Source organism: Pipra filicauda, unplaced genomic scaffold, assembly GCF_003945595.2.
Source record: "Pipra filicauda isolate LSUMZ 115617 unplaced genomic scaffold, ASM394559v2 scaffold21_size4447388_pilon, whole genome shotgun sequence".
In the NCBI taxonomy this organism is placed as follows: domain Eukaryota; kingdom Metazoa; phylum Chordata; class Aves; order Passeriformes; family Pipridae; genus Pipra; species Pipra filicauda.
The window spans coordinates 457371-473217 of NW_024104332.1; the positions used below are offsets into that span (position 1 = coordinate 457371).

The 15847-nt window shown below is 46.6% G+C and overlaps 1 protein-coding gene across 1 annotated transcript in view; it reads left to right on the forward strand.

The window, feature by feature from the left end:
- Nucleotides 1–15847, forward strand: part of ABCA12 (ATP binding cassette subfamily A member 12) — an 82339-nt gene that overhangs the window by 65281 nt on the left and 1211 nt on the right. The window contains exons 41-53 of the mRNA XM_027735651.2: nucleotides 2887–2941; nucleotides 3679–3856; nucleotides 5646–5761; nucleotides 6511–6670; nucleotides 7950–8218; nucleotides 8838–9045; nucleotides 11023–11132; nucleotides 11694–11838; nucleotides 11966–12100; nucleotides 13399–13502; nucleotides 13758–13850; nucleotides 14307–14412; nucleotides 14998–15135. Of these exons, the coding sequence (XP_027591452.2) occupies nucleotides 2887–2941; nucleotides 3679–3856; nucleotides 5646–5761; nucleotides 6511–6670; nucleotides 7950–8218; nucleotides 8838–9045; nucleotides 11023–11132; nucleotides 11694–11838; nucleotides 11966–12100; nucleotides 13399–13502; nucleotides 13758–13850; nucleotides 14307–14412; nucleotides 14998–15135 (1817 nt within the window). The remainder of the gene's footprint in view (nucleotides 1–2886; nucleotides 2942–3678; nucleotides 3857–5645; nucleotides 5762–6510; nucleotides 6671–7949; nucleotides 8219–8837; nucleotides 9046–11022; nucleotides 11133–11693; nucleotides 11839–11965; nucleotides 12101–13398; nucleotides 13503–13757; nucleotides 13851–14306; nucleotides 14413–14997; nucleotides 15136–15847) is intronic.

Sequence of the window (15847 nt, forward strand, 5' to 3'; positions counted from 1 at the left end):
TTCTCGTAGCTTGGCAATGTACTGCAGCAAATTCCTGCTGATAAAGCAGGGCACCCTGTCTTTCCCTTTCCAGCATGGGCAGAAGCCTGTCTGTGTGTGCATGCCTGTCTCCAGACATGAAGGGGCTGCAGGGACAAGAGAGAGACTTATGCTGATGCCAATTTGAGAAATCTTATGCAGGAATTTTTGGACTCTGCTCTGCTAAGAGAAGCATTTGTGTGCAGAAATGCCTTCCTGATTGGCTTTCTTGGACAAATGGTGCCCTTCCAGCTGTGTCCTGGTCAAGCCCAGCCCCCCTCACCTCAGTGTCCTGCCGTCCCAGGGGACACACAGATAGGTGACAGTGTTTCCTGGCTCACAGGACTGTTCCTCACTGACGTGTCTGGATTGAGCTAGAATGGAACAGGCACGGGTCTGAAGCTTTGAGTGTCACACCATGAATTAAAGAAACAGCAGATGCTGACTGCAAGTCAAACCAGCATGTCCTGCTTCCCACCTCACACACCAATGCACTGAGGGTCCCCTCACAAGTGGAACCAGAGCCTGGTCCCTCTCACCATCCCAAAACACCCCTCTCAGTTTGCAGTGAGCCCCCCAGGTCAGATATCCCAGAGCTGCAGCCCCTGCCTGGCTGTGAAGAGAGGAGACCCAAGCCAGGCTCTTCCAGTGGTGGGATCATCCCAGAGCAGCTGAATTATTAAGCAGAGAAGCTTCTTGCTCTGTCTTGGTATTCCCAACACAGGCTGTAGCAAGAGCAAAGGCAGGAAGCTCGTGTGAACAGCCAGGAAGTTTGCACAGGGAAAGTTTTATACCAGCAAAATAACGATTTTCAGTGGGAAAGAATAGCAACAGTTTTTATTCCATCTGTCCTGCTCCTTATGTGTTTTTGGAAAGAAATGCTTAGTAGTAAATGACCAGACAGATAATTCTCTGCTTCCCACTAATCATCCAGGCCATAGAATGGGAGAAATAAAGTGAATGGATGAGGATGGCTCCCCTGAGGTAGAGTAAATCCAGTTTGAAATACAATTGAACAGACGTTCTGCGGGGTACGGTCCTGGCAGCTCAATCTATTTGTTGTTGTGACAAATAAATGATGGTTTAAGAACCATTGAAATGGCCAGATAAAAGTGTGTTGTCACTTCAGCAACTGGAAAGAGGTGCCAGTCTTGCTTTGGAGGTTTGACTTAGATTGTGTATATTTTTTAAAAAAATGTATGAAAAGCTTTTTACCCTGTCACTAAGCAAGTCATAATAGCTTTTGACTTATGTATATTGTGCTTTCTCTTCTCTCAATCCCAACCAACAAAAAAGAGAAAGCATTGAAATGGAAATTTTGACTTCTAGCCTAAGCTTCAGTAAAGGAAAATGGCTTTATAGTGAAGTATTAACAGATTAGACAGACAGTATCTTTCTTTCTCTCTCTCCCTTTTGGAGAAGGGAAACGTTTCCTGTCTGTGAGTCTTTATCAGCAGTCCAAGATTTTAATTCCATCTGTGTCCCTGATGACAAGACTGAGGTTTGGTTTTTGGAGGTTTTTTTCCTCCAAAATTAATTTCTTATGAAATCCTCCTTTCAAATTCATTTGTTTAGTATGGCATTTGGTCAGCTAAACCCACAGGCTCCTCCTTCCTGATCCCCATGTCAGAGTGCTCATTCCTAGGGAAAATAACCCAGAATAATTATTCGTCACCTAATTCCTCGTCTGGCACCTGGCTGTAAGGAGCTTAAACTCCAGAGGTGGGATGTTCTAGAAAATCTGTCTAGCAGCTCTCCCTGAGAACCAGAGCATTTACTGAAGTGCCTAAATATGAATTGAGAACTTCATTTTTAGGCACACAAACATCTAAACCCTTTCTCAGGTGCAGGAGTCTTAGAGACTGGGCTGTCTCTTGGTGGGACCACGGCAGAGACCTGCACTGGAGGATGGAACTGGCCCACCAGAGCCCTCCCATGTTCTTCTTTTCAGTTTTGTAGGCACAGGTTGCCTCCAAACACAGTAAAATCACTGTGATGTTAGTATATTTTGGGCTCAGTGTTCTCCTTGGTAAAGAAGTACTTACACCAAATCTGAAGATACCTGCACACCAGCAGAGAATTTCTCTCTTGCAGTTTGTGCCTGATACAAACCCATTTTAAAGGATTTTAAAAAAAAAAAAAAAAAAAACAAACAAAACAAAAAAAAAAAAAAAAAAAAAAAAAAAAAAAAAAAAATCCCAGGGACTTACCAATGCAGTAACTAGATTTTACTAGTTCCTTTGAACAAAGTGCTCTTTTTTTTGTTTTTCTTAAGAAAAGAAAGTTCAGAATTAACTCACTGCCACACTGGGGATAAAAGTGTCTGTACCTTACTTGGGTTTATGCTCACATCTCCACAGTTCCCATATTGAGGAAGACATATGTCACAGGAAGGTAATAGTTGTGAAGAAAGGCAGTAGGGAAAGATTTGTTTCTGATGATAAAAGAACAAATGGAATGAGGAGAGATCATCAAACAGCAGCTTTAAAATAAAACATATCCGTCAGTTTTGAATGTGTCAGTGTTGAAAATCTAACCTGAAACAAGCACGTGCTTAATTTTAGGTGTGGGAGTGCTGAAGGGAACGGTGCTGTCACCCAGACAGATGCACAAACAAGGCCTAGGGTTTGAATTTCAGATCTGCTGTGCAGCAAAGGGAATTCATAGGAAAAATGTGAGTGCTCAAGATTCTGCCCAAGATCACATTGAGATGAGAGAGCAGCACCTTTGATCTGCTTTTCTTCTCTACTCACAGTTTTCTGTATTACTGTCAATATTACTGTCAATATCAGGAGCTGATGAAGAAAGCTTTAAATTGGACACATTTTCAATTTCTTTTCTTATTGTGGTTTTCTTTTTTCTTGGTAGGTATTTTCTTATCAGCTCACCCATATCCTGGAGGACAGAGTCAAGAGCAAGTAATGTAAGAGAATCCATTTGGCTGATGCCTGAATTCTTCAGCTTCAAAAGGAGCAAATCAGCTTCCTGGAAACCATAAACCAACCTAAATTACTGAATATCTTTCTCTAAATGATGAAACTGTTCTCTCTTGTTCCCTCTATTCATGAATAGTGTCTTGCTTGCCACCAGAGCTGATTCCCATGAGGGTTTCTTTGCAGGATCCCATATAGATCTGGAGGCCACAGTTACAGCATCCCAGATTTGTGTGCTTTGGCATAATAATAATAATAATATTAATAATAATAATAATGCCATCATTTTCCTTTTGACCCTTCCACTACATGCTGTGGTACAGCATTGTGACTCTGCTGTGAGTCCTTTTTCTAGGCCTCATTAACATCAGCAAAGAGAGGAAAGAAAGGAAAGAAAGAAAGGAAGGAATTCTTCCCTTTGAGGGTGGTGAGGCTTTGGCACAGGTTGCCCAGAGAAGCTGTGGCTGCCCCATCCCTAGAAGTGTCCAAGGCCAGGTTGGACAGGGCTTGGAGCAACCTGGTCTAGTGGAAGGTGTCCCTGCCCATGGCAGGGGGGTGGAATGGGATGGTCTTTGAGATCCTTTCCAACCCGAACCGTTCCGTGATTGTAAAGGATGCTGGCCCACAGACAGGACCTTGTTGCTTCTGAGCTCTGAACAACCCTCTTCAGAGAGGGAAATCTGCCACTCTGGCTCACCACATACATCCTTCTCCACTTTCTCCCCAGGCTCAACAGTTTACTCGACATCATAGTGTCCATGTCTGTTCTGGTTGGCTACTCTATCACGACAGCCAGCTTTGTGCTCTACATGGTCAAAGAGCATCAAACCAAAGCCAAACAACTGCAGCATATTTCAGGCATTGGGATGACAACCTACTGGGTGACTAACTTCGTTTATGATCTGGTAAATAATTCACATTCCTAAATGCACCAAGAGTAGCACTGCACAGTGGGGGGTGCTGGGGGGAAGTTCTTTATTTAAAGTTCATTGCCTAGACTTATTATTATTACTACCCAGAGTGTTACGTAGCGATTGTTCTCCAGGGCTCTGAAGACTATTAAGTGCGAAGCACAACACTGGGTTCTGCCAAGCGAAGGCATTCCTTCTCTCTGGAGTGTGTGCAAAGCACTGCACATTTGTCAGAGAGCAGCATGGAACAGGCTGGAGCTTGGTTCCCATTTGACATGGAAGCAGCCAGCTGCTCTTCTGCCAGTTGCAGGGCTGGATCCGCTATCACACAGGCCCCACACATCTGGGGTGAGGCTTTGGGGCTCAAGGCTACAGCTGTGTTTGGGAACTCTGGGTGTATAGGGTGGGGCATTAGCACACATCCTACAGCTGACACAACTCTCTTGGGCAAAAATCCATATCTGGGTTGAATGATCTCTTTAAGATTATGTATTATAAAGGTTTTTAATCCAAATGCAGGTATATGCCTTCCAGGACCTGGGCAAGTTCCTTTTCATGGTGCTGTGTAGATTTGCCAGTTTGTTCCTTGTTGAGCTGCCCAGAACTGTGCTGCATTCCAGGGTGTGGGCATGCCCTTGTTCTCCCTGAAGTTCAATTTCCTCCTGGTACAGTGGGTTAATAGCTGCTGGAAAGCATTGCTGAGCTAAAAGGGTGAATATGCACAGTGTCTGGAGACTGAATGTCTTATGAGTTGCTCCCTGTGCGTGGGGTCAGACCCTCCCTCAGAGAACAGCCAGCGCAGGCAAGCTCAGCTCATGAGCCTTGGCGTTGCCAGCTGTGCTGTAATGGGGATCAGCTCCATGTATCCAGCAAATTTCTACTGAGGCAGTTCTGCTAGTGCCTAAAATCCCAGTGATATCATCACTTCCTGAAAATAGGGAATCTTCAAGGGCATTTGGGTGTCCAGCCCCCTTTGGTGCAGGGAGGGCTAAGGGCTGAAATCCCGTGGGGAATGGGAGCCTTGACTCTTTCTGCAGAGCACAGCCAAAGCTTCTGGGTGTTCTGGTAACACCAACACACACCAACCAGGCAGTGACCAAAGCATCACAACTGCCTGCCTGGAGGGGCTGGGGTGGGAGTCAGCAGCACAAGGAGGGGCTGAAAAAGGGTCCGAAGGCAGCGTGGCTGCACCTGGCTTGGCAGCACAGCAGGGAGGATGGAGCAGGCCTGTGCCTGCCTCCCTGATCCAGGCACTCGCTCCGGCACTGCATATTTGTATATCAGCCTGTGGAAAAATCCCTGGAGTCCCTGCACAATCAGTATTCAGCGGGCTGAAACTAATCCAGCACTCTCGGCAACTTGATATTTCTCAGTGAATCCCTGCCAGTAAATTCTGCTAAATCCCAAAGCTGGGGAAGAGAGGAACCTCTCAAGGCAGATGTTTGGAAGCTCTCTGGCTTGGCTCAACATTATAAAGACTAGATTTACAGGGCACAATGAAGTGGTCTGACTGCAAGGCTAACAGAAAACCCAAAGGGGTATTTTTTATTCACAACCTTTTTTTAAGGTATTTTCTGCCTGTGGTCCTCAGTGTTGAGGCTTTGCGGGAATTCACTTGCAAGCCTGGGGAGGACTGAGACCCACCTGTGTTTGGTTTCCCTTAGGATGCCCAAGCTGCACTTGTGGGACCAAATTCAGTCCTGGCTTTGTTCCTTCTGCATTGTTCTAGGGAAATGTTTAAGAACTGTTGTTCCAGTAACATCTTTTTAATATCATTTTGCAGGTACTTTTTATGCTCCCTATTGGACTCTCAGTAGGAGTTATTTCAGCCTTCCAGATCCCAGCTTTCTGCAACAACAGTAACTTACTGGCAGTATTTCTTCTGCTGTTACTGTTTGGGTAAGTGTGGAGTTCAGTTATTTAAGTATCCCTGCGCAGAATGAGGAACTGGATATTGCAGGCTGCTGCAGCTTGAAATCCAAGGGGGGAATATGTGGGCTTTTTCCTTTGACACACACTTTACAAACAGTGACAAGTTACTCCTTGCAGGAGCAGGGAGGTGAACCATTGCTGCCTGCTTTATTCAAAGCAAAGCCTATGTGAGGATATGGAAATATTCAAGGTCCCAGTGACAGCCCAAGCTGTAAGCAAATGCTTACTGAACTATGGCAAAGTTCAAGAGATAGAGACATTTCAATATCAGAGAGCAAAATAAACAGCAGCACAATTCAGGAAGACTTAGTCAAACTGTCTCCCTGCCTTTGAATCCTCCCGGCCCAGTCTGTCTGTTTTCAGGTGGGGTTCCATGTTCAAAGTATGTATTGTAAACTTTTTCTCCAAATTCTAACAGACACAAAGTCAGTTTTCCTTCTTTAAGCTCTGTAATGTGGAAATCTAGTCACGTGCCAAAACAGAACTGTTATGTTTTGTTCCATCCCTGGAAGAGTTCAAGGCCAAGTTGTATGGGGCTTGGAGCAACCTGGGCTAGTGGAAGGTGTCCCTGACCCTGAGAGGGGGGTGGGACTGGATGGTCTTTGAGGTCCCTTCCAACCCAAACCTTCTATGATTGTCTGATGTCTTCAGTTGTTTGCTTTCAAAGTAGCTTTTTGAGTTACTGTGGTGTTCTCTGCACTGTTGGTAATTTCTAGGTATGCATCATTTTCATGGATGTACCTGCTGGCTGGGTTCTTCAAGGAAACAGGGATGGCCTTCATCGTGTATGTCTGTGTCAACTTGTTCTTCGGCATCAATACCATTATCACGCACTCGGTTGTATTTCTGCTCTCCCGGGAAAAGGCCACGGACCAGGTAGAAGCCCTACTGATACTAAACCCCTGGTGAAACAGCAGGAGGCTTCTTGTGGGTTTGGTGGCTTTGATTGGGTCCTTTGCAGCTGGACATTAATCACGGGACTTGGGGTTCCCTACAGACAGGACACAAGTCACATACGGATCCTGCTTGTCTGTAAATCTGCACCCCCAGCAGGGAAGAAAATGGTGATGACAGAGGGGAGAACACAAAAGGAGAGATAGAAAACTGGGGGCCCTTTTTCTAGCTATCCTGGTGATGGAAAATGAAGGGCAGGAGCTGGGTGGAGATGTTTGATGGACACTTCAAAGCATTGCTGAGTTCTTGCAGCACAAACTGTGGGGAGTAACAACTAAATGTCACTGCCCTGGGCCTGATGTGCTGCATTAAGCCCAGCATCAGCTCTCTGTCATCTAGATCTGTAATGCAGTCATCTTCTCCCTGCAAGAATGAAAAATGACTTAGAGATGGTGATGACTCCCTAAAGTAAAGCCTTCTCTTAAACTGAGATATCCCTGGGATAAAATGTACACCTTACACTTAGGTTCCTTTTTTATGGAGGGCAATTACTTTGTACAACAATAGCTGGGTTGGATTTTTCTCTCTAGCTGAATGGAGCTTATTCAGCAACCCCCTGGACTTTAGGGACATGCAGTTATGATCATCTTTCATCCCTCTGTGCCCCAATGGCAGGGAGTCAGTCTCTTTCCAAGCTCATTTACTGCCTCTCCACTTTGCTGTGTGTGCACTAATCCTTTCTTCTGCTAGAGATGTACCAAACCTTTACTGTGAGACTGTGCACTGGGCTGCTTTGCCATGAATTAGCTGGAAGAGCCCTTCTAGATCTAGTAAAGACAAATCTGTTTTATGGAGATGTTTGTCCAAGGAAAACAGATAGGACGGTGCTCCAAGGGATCAGACAGTGCTGCAGGGGAGCTGTGCCATACAGTTTTGGGGGGCACAGTGCAGCTCAGTGGCAGGGTTCAGCTCTGTCCCATGGGTGGGTTCCGGGTGGCTGGAGCAGCAGTGAGGGACCACACTGGGAACTGGCTGCTGTTTACTATGGGTGATCACAACCTCAGAGCTGCCTGTTGACTTTTATGACCTTGTGCCTGTGAAACGAGCTGTCTCCAGAGCTCTTTGCTCTCAATTTATCTCTGCTCTGAGACACAAGCAAATCCCAGTGTAATTGTTACACTTCAGTCCCACAGTAAAACCTATGAATTTATTCCATGAATAAAAGCAGTGACTGACTGTGCTGCTCTTTGTTTTTTACCAGGGCTTGCGTGATCTTGCTGAAAATTTAAGGCATGCGTTCCTTCTGTTCCCACAATTTTGCTTTGGCTATGGCTTGATTGAACTGTCGCAGGATCAGGCACTGCTGGGCTTCTTAAAAGCCTATGGAGTGGATTACCCTGACAAAACCTTTGAGCTGGACAAGACCACATCCAAGCTGTTTGCCATGTTTATCCAGGGCACTGTGTTTTTTGCCATTCGCCTTACAGTTCACGACAGGATGATTCAGAGAGTCTGGAGCAACATACTGGAGTAAGTAACATCTGGAGCCTCACAATGAAAACAGACCAAGCCAGAGCTCAGTGGTTTCATTCTGGGCTCTCACACCATCACTGTCAATTATGAAGCCCATAAATTTCCAAGACACTTTGCAAACATGGAGTAAGTTTCCTCTGGCAGCAGTCCCAGTAAGTGGAATATTAACTAACAGAGGTGCAGGTTACCAGAGTCCCTTGGCATTCTGTGCTGGCTGGGACTGCAGGGCTCTGGGGTTGGTGGGTGGATGTTCAGTAGTTCAGTGAGTGGTTGGTAAGAGCAGCCAGTCCATTGACAACCTCTCTTTGAATCTCCCCCTCTCCTCAAAGAGGAGTGAGAACATTCCTGTCACCTGCAGTAGCAGTGTGTCCACAAGGCAGGACTTTCTCCAGCTCAGAATATTTGCTGAAAAAGAGGAAAAAAATTAGGCAGAAAGAGAACACTGGGCTTTTTAATTCCCTAAATGGAGCAAATATCAGGAAAGAACAGAACCTGTCTATCTGAGTATTTCGTGCATGCCCTGGACCTCACAGGAGGGCTGCTTAGGACCTCTCCCAAGCACAGAGGCCTCTGCTGTCTGCTTGCTGAGGGAAAGGTCTCTTTGCCCTCCCCGTAGGTTCCTGTTTGACAGAGTGCACGGCAAAGCATCACTCCTGCCCCCTGTGGAGGAGGACGGGGACGTCCAGGCGGAGAGGAGCCGGGTGGAGGCTGGCAAGGCTGACTTCGACGTGGTGCAGCTCCAGAACCTCACAAAGATCTACCACCTTCCTCACAAACGCATCGTGGCTGTGAAAAACATCAGCCTCGGGATTCCTGCTGGAGAGGTGAGCGAGGGGAAAAGGCTGTGGACACCTTCCAGTGTCACTGTTGTCTTCTCTCCCAGCCCTTGCTGCTGTCCCAGCACAGCTGTAATGGTTTGTCCTGCTCTGACCTCTTCCTTCCTTTGCCTCGTTCTTGGGGTTACAGTAGTGATGAAAGGCTCCTTGTGGATTTGGGACACCAAGTGACAGTTTGAAGGCCCTAGAAAGAGAGGAAGTGGATGGGAATTGATGGAGCAAAATGTCTGCACACTGTGTTTGCACAGCACCCAGCACAGCACATCTTGTGGGGTCACTGGGGGTCACCAGGTGGTAAATGAAGACAGCAGAATGTGTCCAGCTGAAATTATTCACCTGAACTGCGTGGGAGATTGTGAGTCAGACCATCGTGTTTTCCCATCGGGGAAGACAAATCACTTCAGCTGAACACACATTTCCATGAATCAGGACTTAAAACTAAAGAAAAAATGATTCTTTGGTAACTGCATGTCAGTGCAGTTACTTTCCTGACAAGTGAAAAGATAGGAGCGCAGAGAGCACCTCTGACATCCAGAGGAAAGAGGAGACCAGATTCTGCCTCACGCTGTGCAGCTGACCTGACAAGGGGAAGCTTGGCATTAACCCTTGGTACCTGATTTATTTTAATTGCCTGGATCCCACCGAGATAAAAGGATGTAGGGTGCTGGGCAAGACAGCAGCCTCACACGGAGACTGAGGCTCTGGTCTTTCTGGCAGAGGACTTTTTCTAAGCCCCAACTGGCACCGAGGTCTGTAATGGCCCGTCCCGCCTGGCGGGTTTGGGGGGAAGGCAGTTGGATTTACTCTGTGGTGCAGCAGAGGAACAACAAAGTTATCAGGAGGTTCAATAACAAACTTTTACTACAAACTTTAGGACATAAAGGTAGAATTAGGTACTTGGCAAATTTTAAAACAACATCCAGACAAAGTAAGGCACTTCACAAACGTTAACTTAGCAAACTTTTTAACTCATCGACGGTCCACTGTTTTGGGGCAGCCAATGAGGTGCTGTCACCATTTCGGTGTGGGCCAAAGGCTCACTGAGCTAAAAGGGGTGGGTGCCAGAGCAGTGCCTGTCCCACCTCTGCACAGCTCACCCTGTTCCCCTCTCACTTCCCACCTGGTTGTTTGGAGCCAGTCAGCCATTCCTCCACTCTCCTACAAGTTCTCTGACTTCTGGCACAATTCACCCTGCTGCTGGTGGGATTTAGGGCGCCATTCCCCACCTGTCAGCAGAAGCCCTGGCCCTGCCCACAGACCATGTACAGATACTGTCTCTGCATAAACCTCGAGGTGGGGAAGAGCCTTGGGTCGATGCTGTGCATCTGCAGTGGGCCCAGCACATAAGAACTTTCACATCAGATGGTTTGTACTAATGATATCAAAATAATAGTAATTATCAGCACAATGGTGATGGCTTATGCAACACATAACTGCATTTATCCAACCTTAGTAATAAAACATGAATTTTACCATGAGATACTGGAACTGCACTACAGGGAGCCAGTTCTTAATCTTATTAATGCAGTGAATTACTGAGATTATTTGACAAAAATCTTGTGTCACATTAAGGTTTTACCAGTGACAGCCCAAACCTCACTCGCCTCATTCCCATGAGCAGCTCTGTTCCTGTCAAGGGGAGGCTTTGCACAAATGAGTTAATCAGGATTTGCTCCTGCAGAAATGCACCTTGCAGGAAAAGGAATGACTCTATTAGAGACACATCCCTGCTTCTTCACCATGTTAAACAAACGGTCCTAGTATAAGACTCAGGATATTGCACCATAAACAACCTCCATTATAACATTGGTATGCGCTGAGTTCCTCTGCCTCTCCCGCAATCCATCTTGCTCAGGGGGCTGGAGAAAGAGGAGACAAGGTGCCCTGAGCACTCCTCTCGGAGCAGGATTTCTGCATTGGAAGTACAGCACACTTACATTTCTGCTTCTCTTTCCCACAACCCAGTGCTTTGGCTTGCTTGGTGTGAACGGAGCTGGAAAGACAACGATCTTCAAGATGCTGACGGGTGATATCGGAGCATCCAGCGGAAGGTTGCGGGTCCAGGATCATTCTGGGTATGGAAGATGTGATTTCTGGGGAAGGCACGCGAGCAAATCAACCTGAGCAGCTTTTAAGGCTGGGTGGTAAAGGAAAGGAAATGTGAAAGTCTGAAACAAAAGAAAACATTCAAAACAGAGCAAAAATAAATAAGGCAAGGAATTCATCTTTTGAAGGTGGTATGGTTGCTTCTTAGGGGGTTGCATTTTGCTGCCGTGCCTCTGCTGTTCTCAGAGGTGTTTCTTCCACTTCATTCCGTTGCAAATGGGATCAGGCTCAGATCCTCGGAGTGTGCTCCCACTTCTGATCTGGAGGCCAGTAGGACTCACCTCAAAGCGCACTTTAGCAGGCGTAGGTAAGGTGGCAGCTGTGCCACCTGAGGTGCTGCACTAATTGGAGAGCTACGTACTAGAACTGAGGGCTTGAAAGCTGGAGGTCTACAGATTCATAGCATTTTCCTTCAAGGGTTGGGAAAGGGGGTAGGAAGCTGGAGAAAGGGGTTTTCTCACTCCTGTTTGATTCCGGAGTGCATTGGCAGTTCAGTCCACGTACAGTGACTTGCCAACTTCCTTACACAGGTCCTTGAATGACATTAGTGAGGCACACTGGTCACTCTTTGGCTACTGTCCTCAAGAAGATGCCTTGGATGACTTGCTGACGGTGGAGGAGCACATGTATTACTATGCCAGGCTGCACGGCATCCCAGAGAGGGACATCAAGGGAGTGAGTAACACTGGGGCTTGACTTGCAGCATTTGTCATTATTGAGAGCCTTTACATTAGTTTTTCAGTAGAAGTGTGTGTGGTAATTCATCTGGACATGTTATGGAAGCAGTACTCTTGCTCCATAGGTTGTACTCCAGCTTCTCCACCGGCTGAATCTGATGGCCTACAAGGACAGAGTCACCTCCATGTGCAGTTATGGCACCAACAGAAAGTTGTCAACTGCTCTGGCTCTCATTGGGAATCCATCGATCCTGCTGCTGGTGAGGAATGGGGGCCTTGCTGGGGCAGGAGGAGCACGTCTTTGGGCTGGCAGGGGCACTGTGACAGTGTAGCAAAGCCCCCTGAGGCACAGCTTAGGGGACACTCCCAGTATGCCCATGCTTAGCCTGACAACAGAGGCATCACAGGAAACTTTAGGTGCCAGCAAACACTCAGATATTCCTTGAGGGCATAAGAGTGTGGTGACTCTGCTAGTTTCTCTGATAGCATCTTTCAGAGGTCAAAAATAGGTCTTATATTTGCCAATTAGGCTCTTTTTTCCTATCAACTAACCTGCAGAGTCTTCCAACAAAAGTGACATTCAAACCTGTAGGAGAGCAAAGGAGCAATTTCCCTCAACATTAGAACATAAAACTTTTTTTCTAGGTTTGGCTTCCCCTTTTGTCTTTGAGCTTGCCAGTTCTTCCATGAGCTATGCCCTTGTTAAAACATACCTTTTGTGCAGTTGTCCCACTTGTTGTGTATTGAATGTGTGCAGAGCTCTGTGAGCAGGATTCCCGACATTAAGTCTGATACCTGGTGGACATAAATCTCCCTCGGCTCAACTTGTATTGAGCCCAGCACTGCTGCCTTTGCTTCTGAGGACACACTGGTGCTCTTACTGCTTTTGTGAGATAAAAGATTTGAATAAAAATAGGTAGTGGGGAAATTCCCTCTGTACTGCCTGCTGCCTGAACCCAAGCTGGTTTATTTCTGCCTCTTGTAAGCTGTTGTCCTCAACAATAGCAGCTTGTCAATCAGGAGCTGGCTGACAATTTCATCAGCAGTGCCTAAGACAGGAGATGGTATATCCTCTGTCATCTCTCACTTGCTGTCTCTCTAAGTGGAGAAATGCAACATGTGCTTCACCAGCATAGGATAAAGAGGCACGTGCCTGTTGTTAGCTCCTTGTCTGGGGTGGTGGCTGTGGGCTTTGGGCGTTTCAAGCACTGTGGTGTAAAAAGCACAGAGGGGTTGGTCTAAGGTGGAGCTGTCACAGCCCATCAGTTCCTTGCGTCCAGTGGAGGCTGCAAGTTTCTCCAATTGTCAGGAGAGCTGTGCAGCTCCACAGGGCAGCAAGGAGGGGAAGCTCAGTCAAGCTGACCTGCTCCTGCTTGAAGGGGGCGTGGGGTATCTCAGTCAAATCCATAATGCAATTGAGGATAATCCTTGTCCCAACTCTGTACCAGTGCATCCTTATAGCAAATATAACACTGAGGATGAACCTGGAAACAGCACAAGTGTTGGGGAGGTCAGATTTTGAGTGCAAATTTACATTCAGTCCTGTCTTTCCCAATAGGATGAACCGAGCTCTGGAATGGATCCAAATGCTAAACGCCACCTTTGGAAAATCATCAGTGAGGAAGTGCAGAACAAGTGTTCGGTGATACTCACATCCCACAGGTAGGGCTGGGGTGGCTCTGCCCCCATTTTGGGGTTGGCAGGAGGTATGGAGAGGCCCATCCCTCGCAATCCCTGTTGGTCCTTGCACAATTCCAGAGCTGTGACAGGTTTGGGGGTTTGTTGTGGCTGAATGTGGGTGCCCACAGAGACTCACAATACTTTAGGGAAGAACAGTCATGTTCTCTGATTACTAAAACAACCATTTTTTTTGTACCTTCTCAATGACTTACTGGAGTTTCTGGGTTGGTTTTCCAGCATGGAAGAGTGTGAAGCCCTCTGTACCAGGCTGGCTATCATGGTGAATGGGAGTTTCCAGTGCATTGGCTCTTTGCAGCACATCAAGAGCAGGTCAGTAAAATGGACCTATTTCACTTTTGCTGAACCATGTATGGAGTTACTGACCTACAGCTTTGAGGGCTCAGAACATGAGACCTGTGTTAACAGGGCATCAAAATAATGACATTTTCTGGTTTATGTTTCTTACTGCACCATTGAAATTCTTTGTTAACTAATGCACTTTCTTCTCTCTCACAGCCTTTCTTCCCAGAAACGTGTCCCCCAAAGTAATCAGTTCACTGCTGCAAATGTGAAATGCATATGAGGGTTGAACTTTTATTTTATTAGTTCTAACAATAGCTTGGCTTCTTATTAAGTTTCACTCCAGGTTAACAACCCTGACCCCATTCAAGTTGTACTCTGCCTGGATTAGATTTCCCCAAAGAGGCCATGCAAGAACTCTCAGAGGATTTTCTTTATCTGTTTCTCTTTTCTACACTGTTAATTGTGATTTACTTTTTCCTCTAGATTTGGAAGAGGATTCACTGTGAAGATGCACTTAAATAGCAACACAGTTTGCACTGAGATGCTGACAGAGTTCATGAAGTCACACTTTCCAAACACGTGCCTGAAGGTAAGCAGGACAAATGCTTTCTGGAGAGGCCTTCAAAATCCCTTCAAATTAACCAAGAGGATCTTGCAAGATGCACACCTTGTAACATATGGTGCACATGGACCCGAGCCACTGCTGTCAGTTACATGGTCCAAGGGCTGGAGCACTCCACTTCCTTGGTGGCTTAAATAACATCAGCCAAAGAGCTGCAGTGATCCTGTAAGGCAGCTGCCTCAGAGATAGTCCCACAGAAGCCTGGCCTGCGTGGAGACCCACTTCAGGTTCAGTGGGTAATGAGATGGTCGGGTGCTTCCAGTAACTGAGTAACTGTAGAACCAGATTAACTCAGTCACGAATCCCATCCCTTGTCCCTAACAAAATGGCTCACTTGGAGCTGGAAAACGCTATGGCCACCCTGGAGCTTCCAGCTTTGGGGCTTAGTTATCCTCTCCCAGCCACAGAACCCACAGAAACTCACAATGGGGAAACACTGGTCAATACCAGAAGATACCCCCTGCCCCTTCATTCTCCCATGGTCCATCAGATCTGTTGGCTCTTTGAAGGGAGCAACCTCTTCATGTTACCCCATCATTCCTGTTCCCACAGGATCGGCATTTCAACATGGTGGAGTATCACGTTCCAGTTTCTGCAGGAGGCGTAGCAAATATATTTGATCTCCTGGAAGGCAGCAAAGCAGCCTTCAATATCAGGCACTTCTCTGTGAGCCAGACAACGTTAGAGGAGGTAAGGAATTAAAATGTGTGACCATCCATTTAAAACTGCCAACAGGGGAGCAGACTGATGGTTACACATAATGGACTGCTGCACACAATAGACTACATTTTGAAAGGGATTTCCATCTATATTCCTCCTGGGGGTACTTTATCAGTACTACTGCCTCCAGGTACCTGTGCTGGCACGAGGAAAATGCACACGGAAGGCTGCCCGTAGCATAAAGGATCTGTTCTTCTCTCTATCACTGCTGATTTCAGCAGCCTCGTGGGTTTGGATGAAGGGCAGGATTATGAATCACTCCCGAGTCCAGGGCTAGGCTTGCCACCAGTCCTGGAAATTTGCTTAGTTTCACTCTTTGGTTTGTAAGTTAATTTAGCATTACTCCAGACTTAACTTCGTGGTTAAGTCCTTTCCATTTTCCCTTGGAAGAACATTCCTGCTGGCACCAAAGTCTTGTAGGAAGCACATCAGCTGTAGGGATGCCACAAGGACTATCCTGTTGAGCATCAGCACCTGAAATACTAGGTTTGTCTCAGAGAGAGAAGCATCCCTGTAGTCCTATGGACTACAGTGATCTGGGGGAAGTTCCCCAGTGTTGGTGTAATAGGGGGCAGTGGCTGTGAGAGAAACGGGCGGACAAAATGCAGGAAGCCCCAAGTTTTGTGGGATGGCAGCTTGGATTTGTGAATATGCAAATGTGATTGCAGGTAGTGTTCTAGTA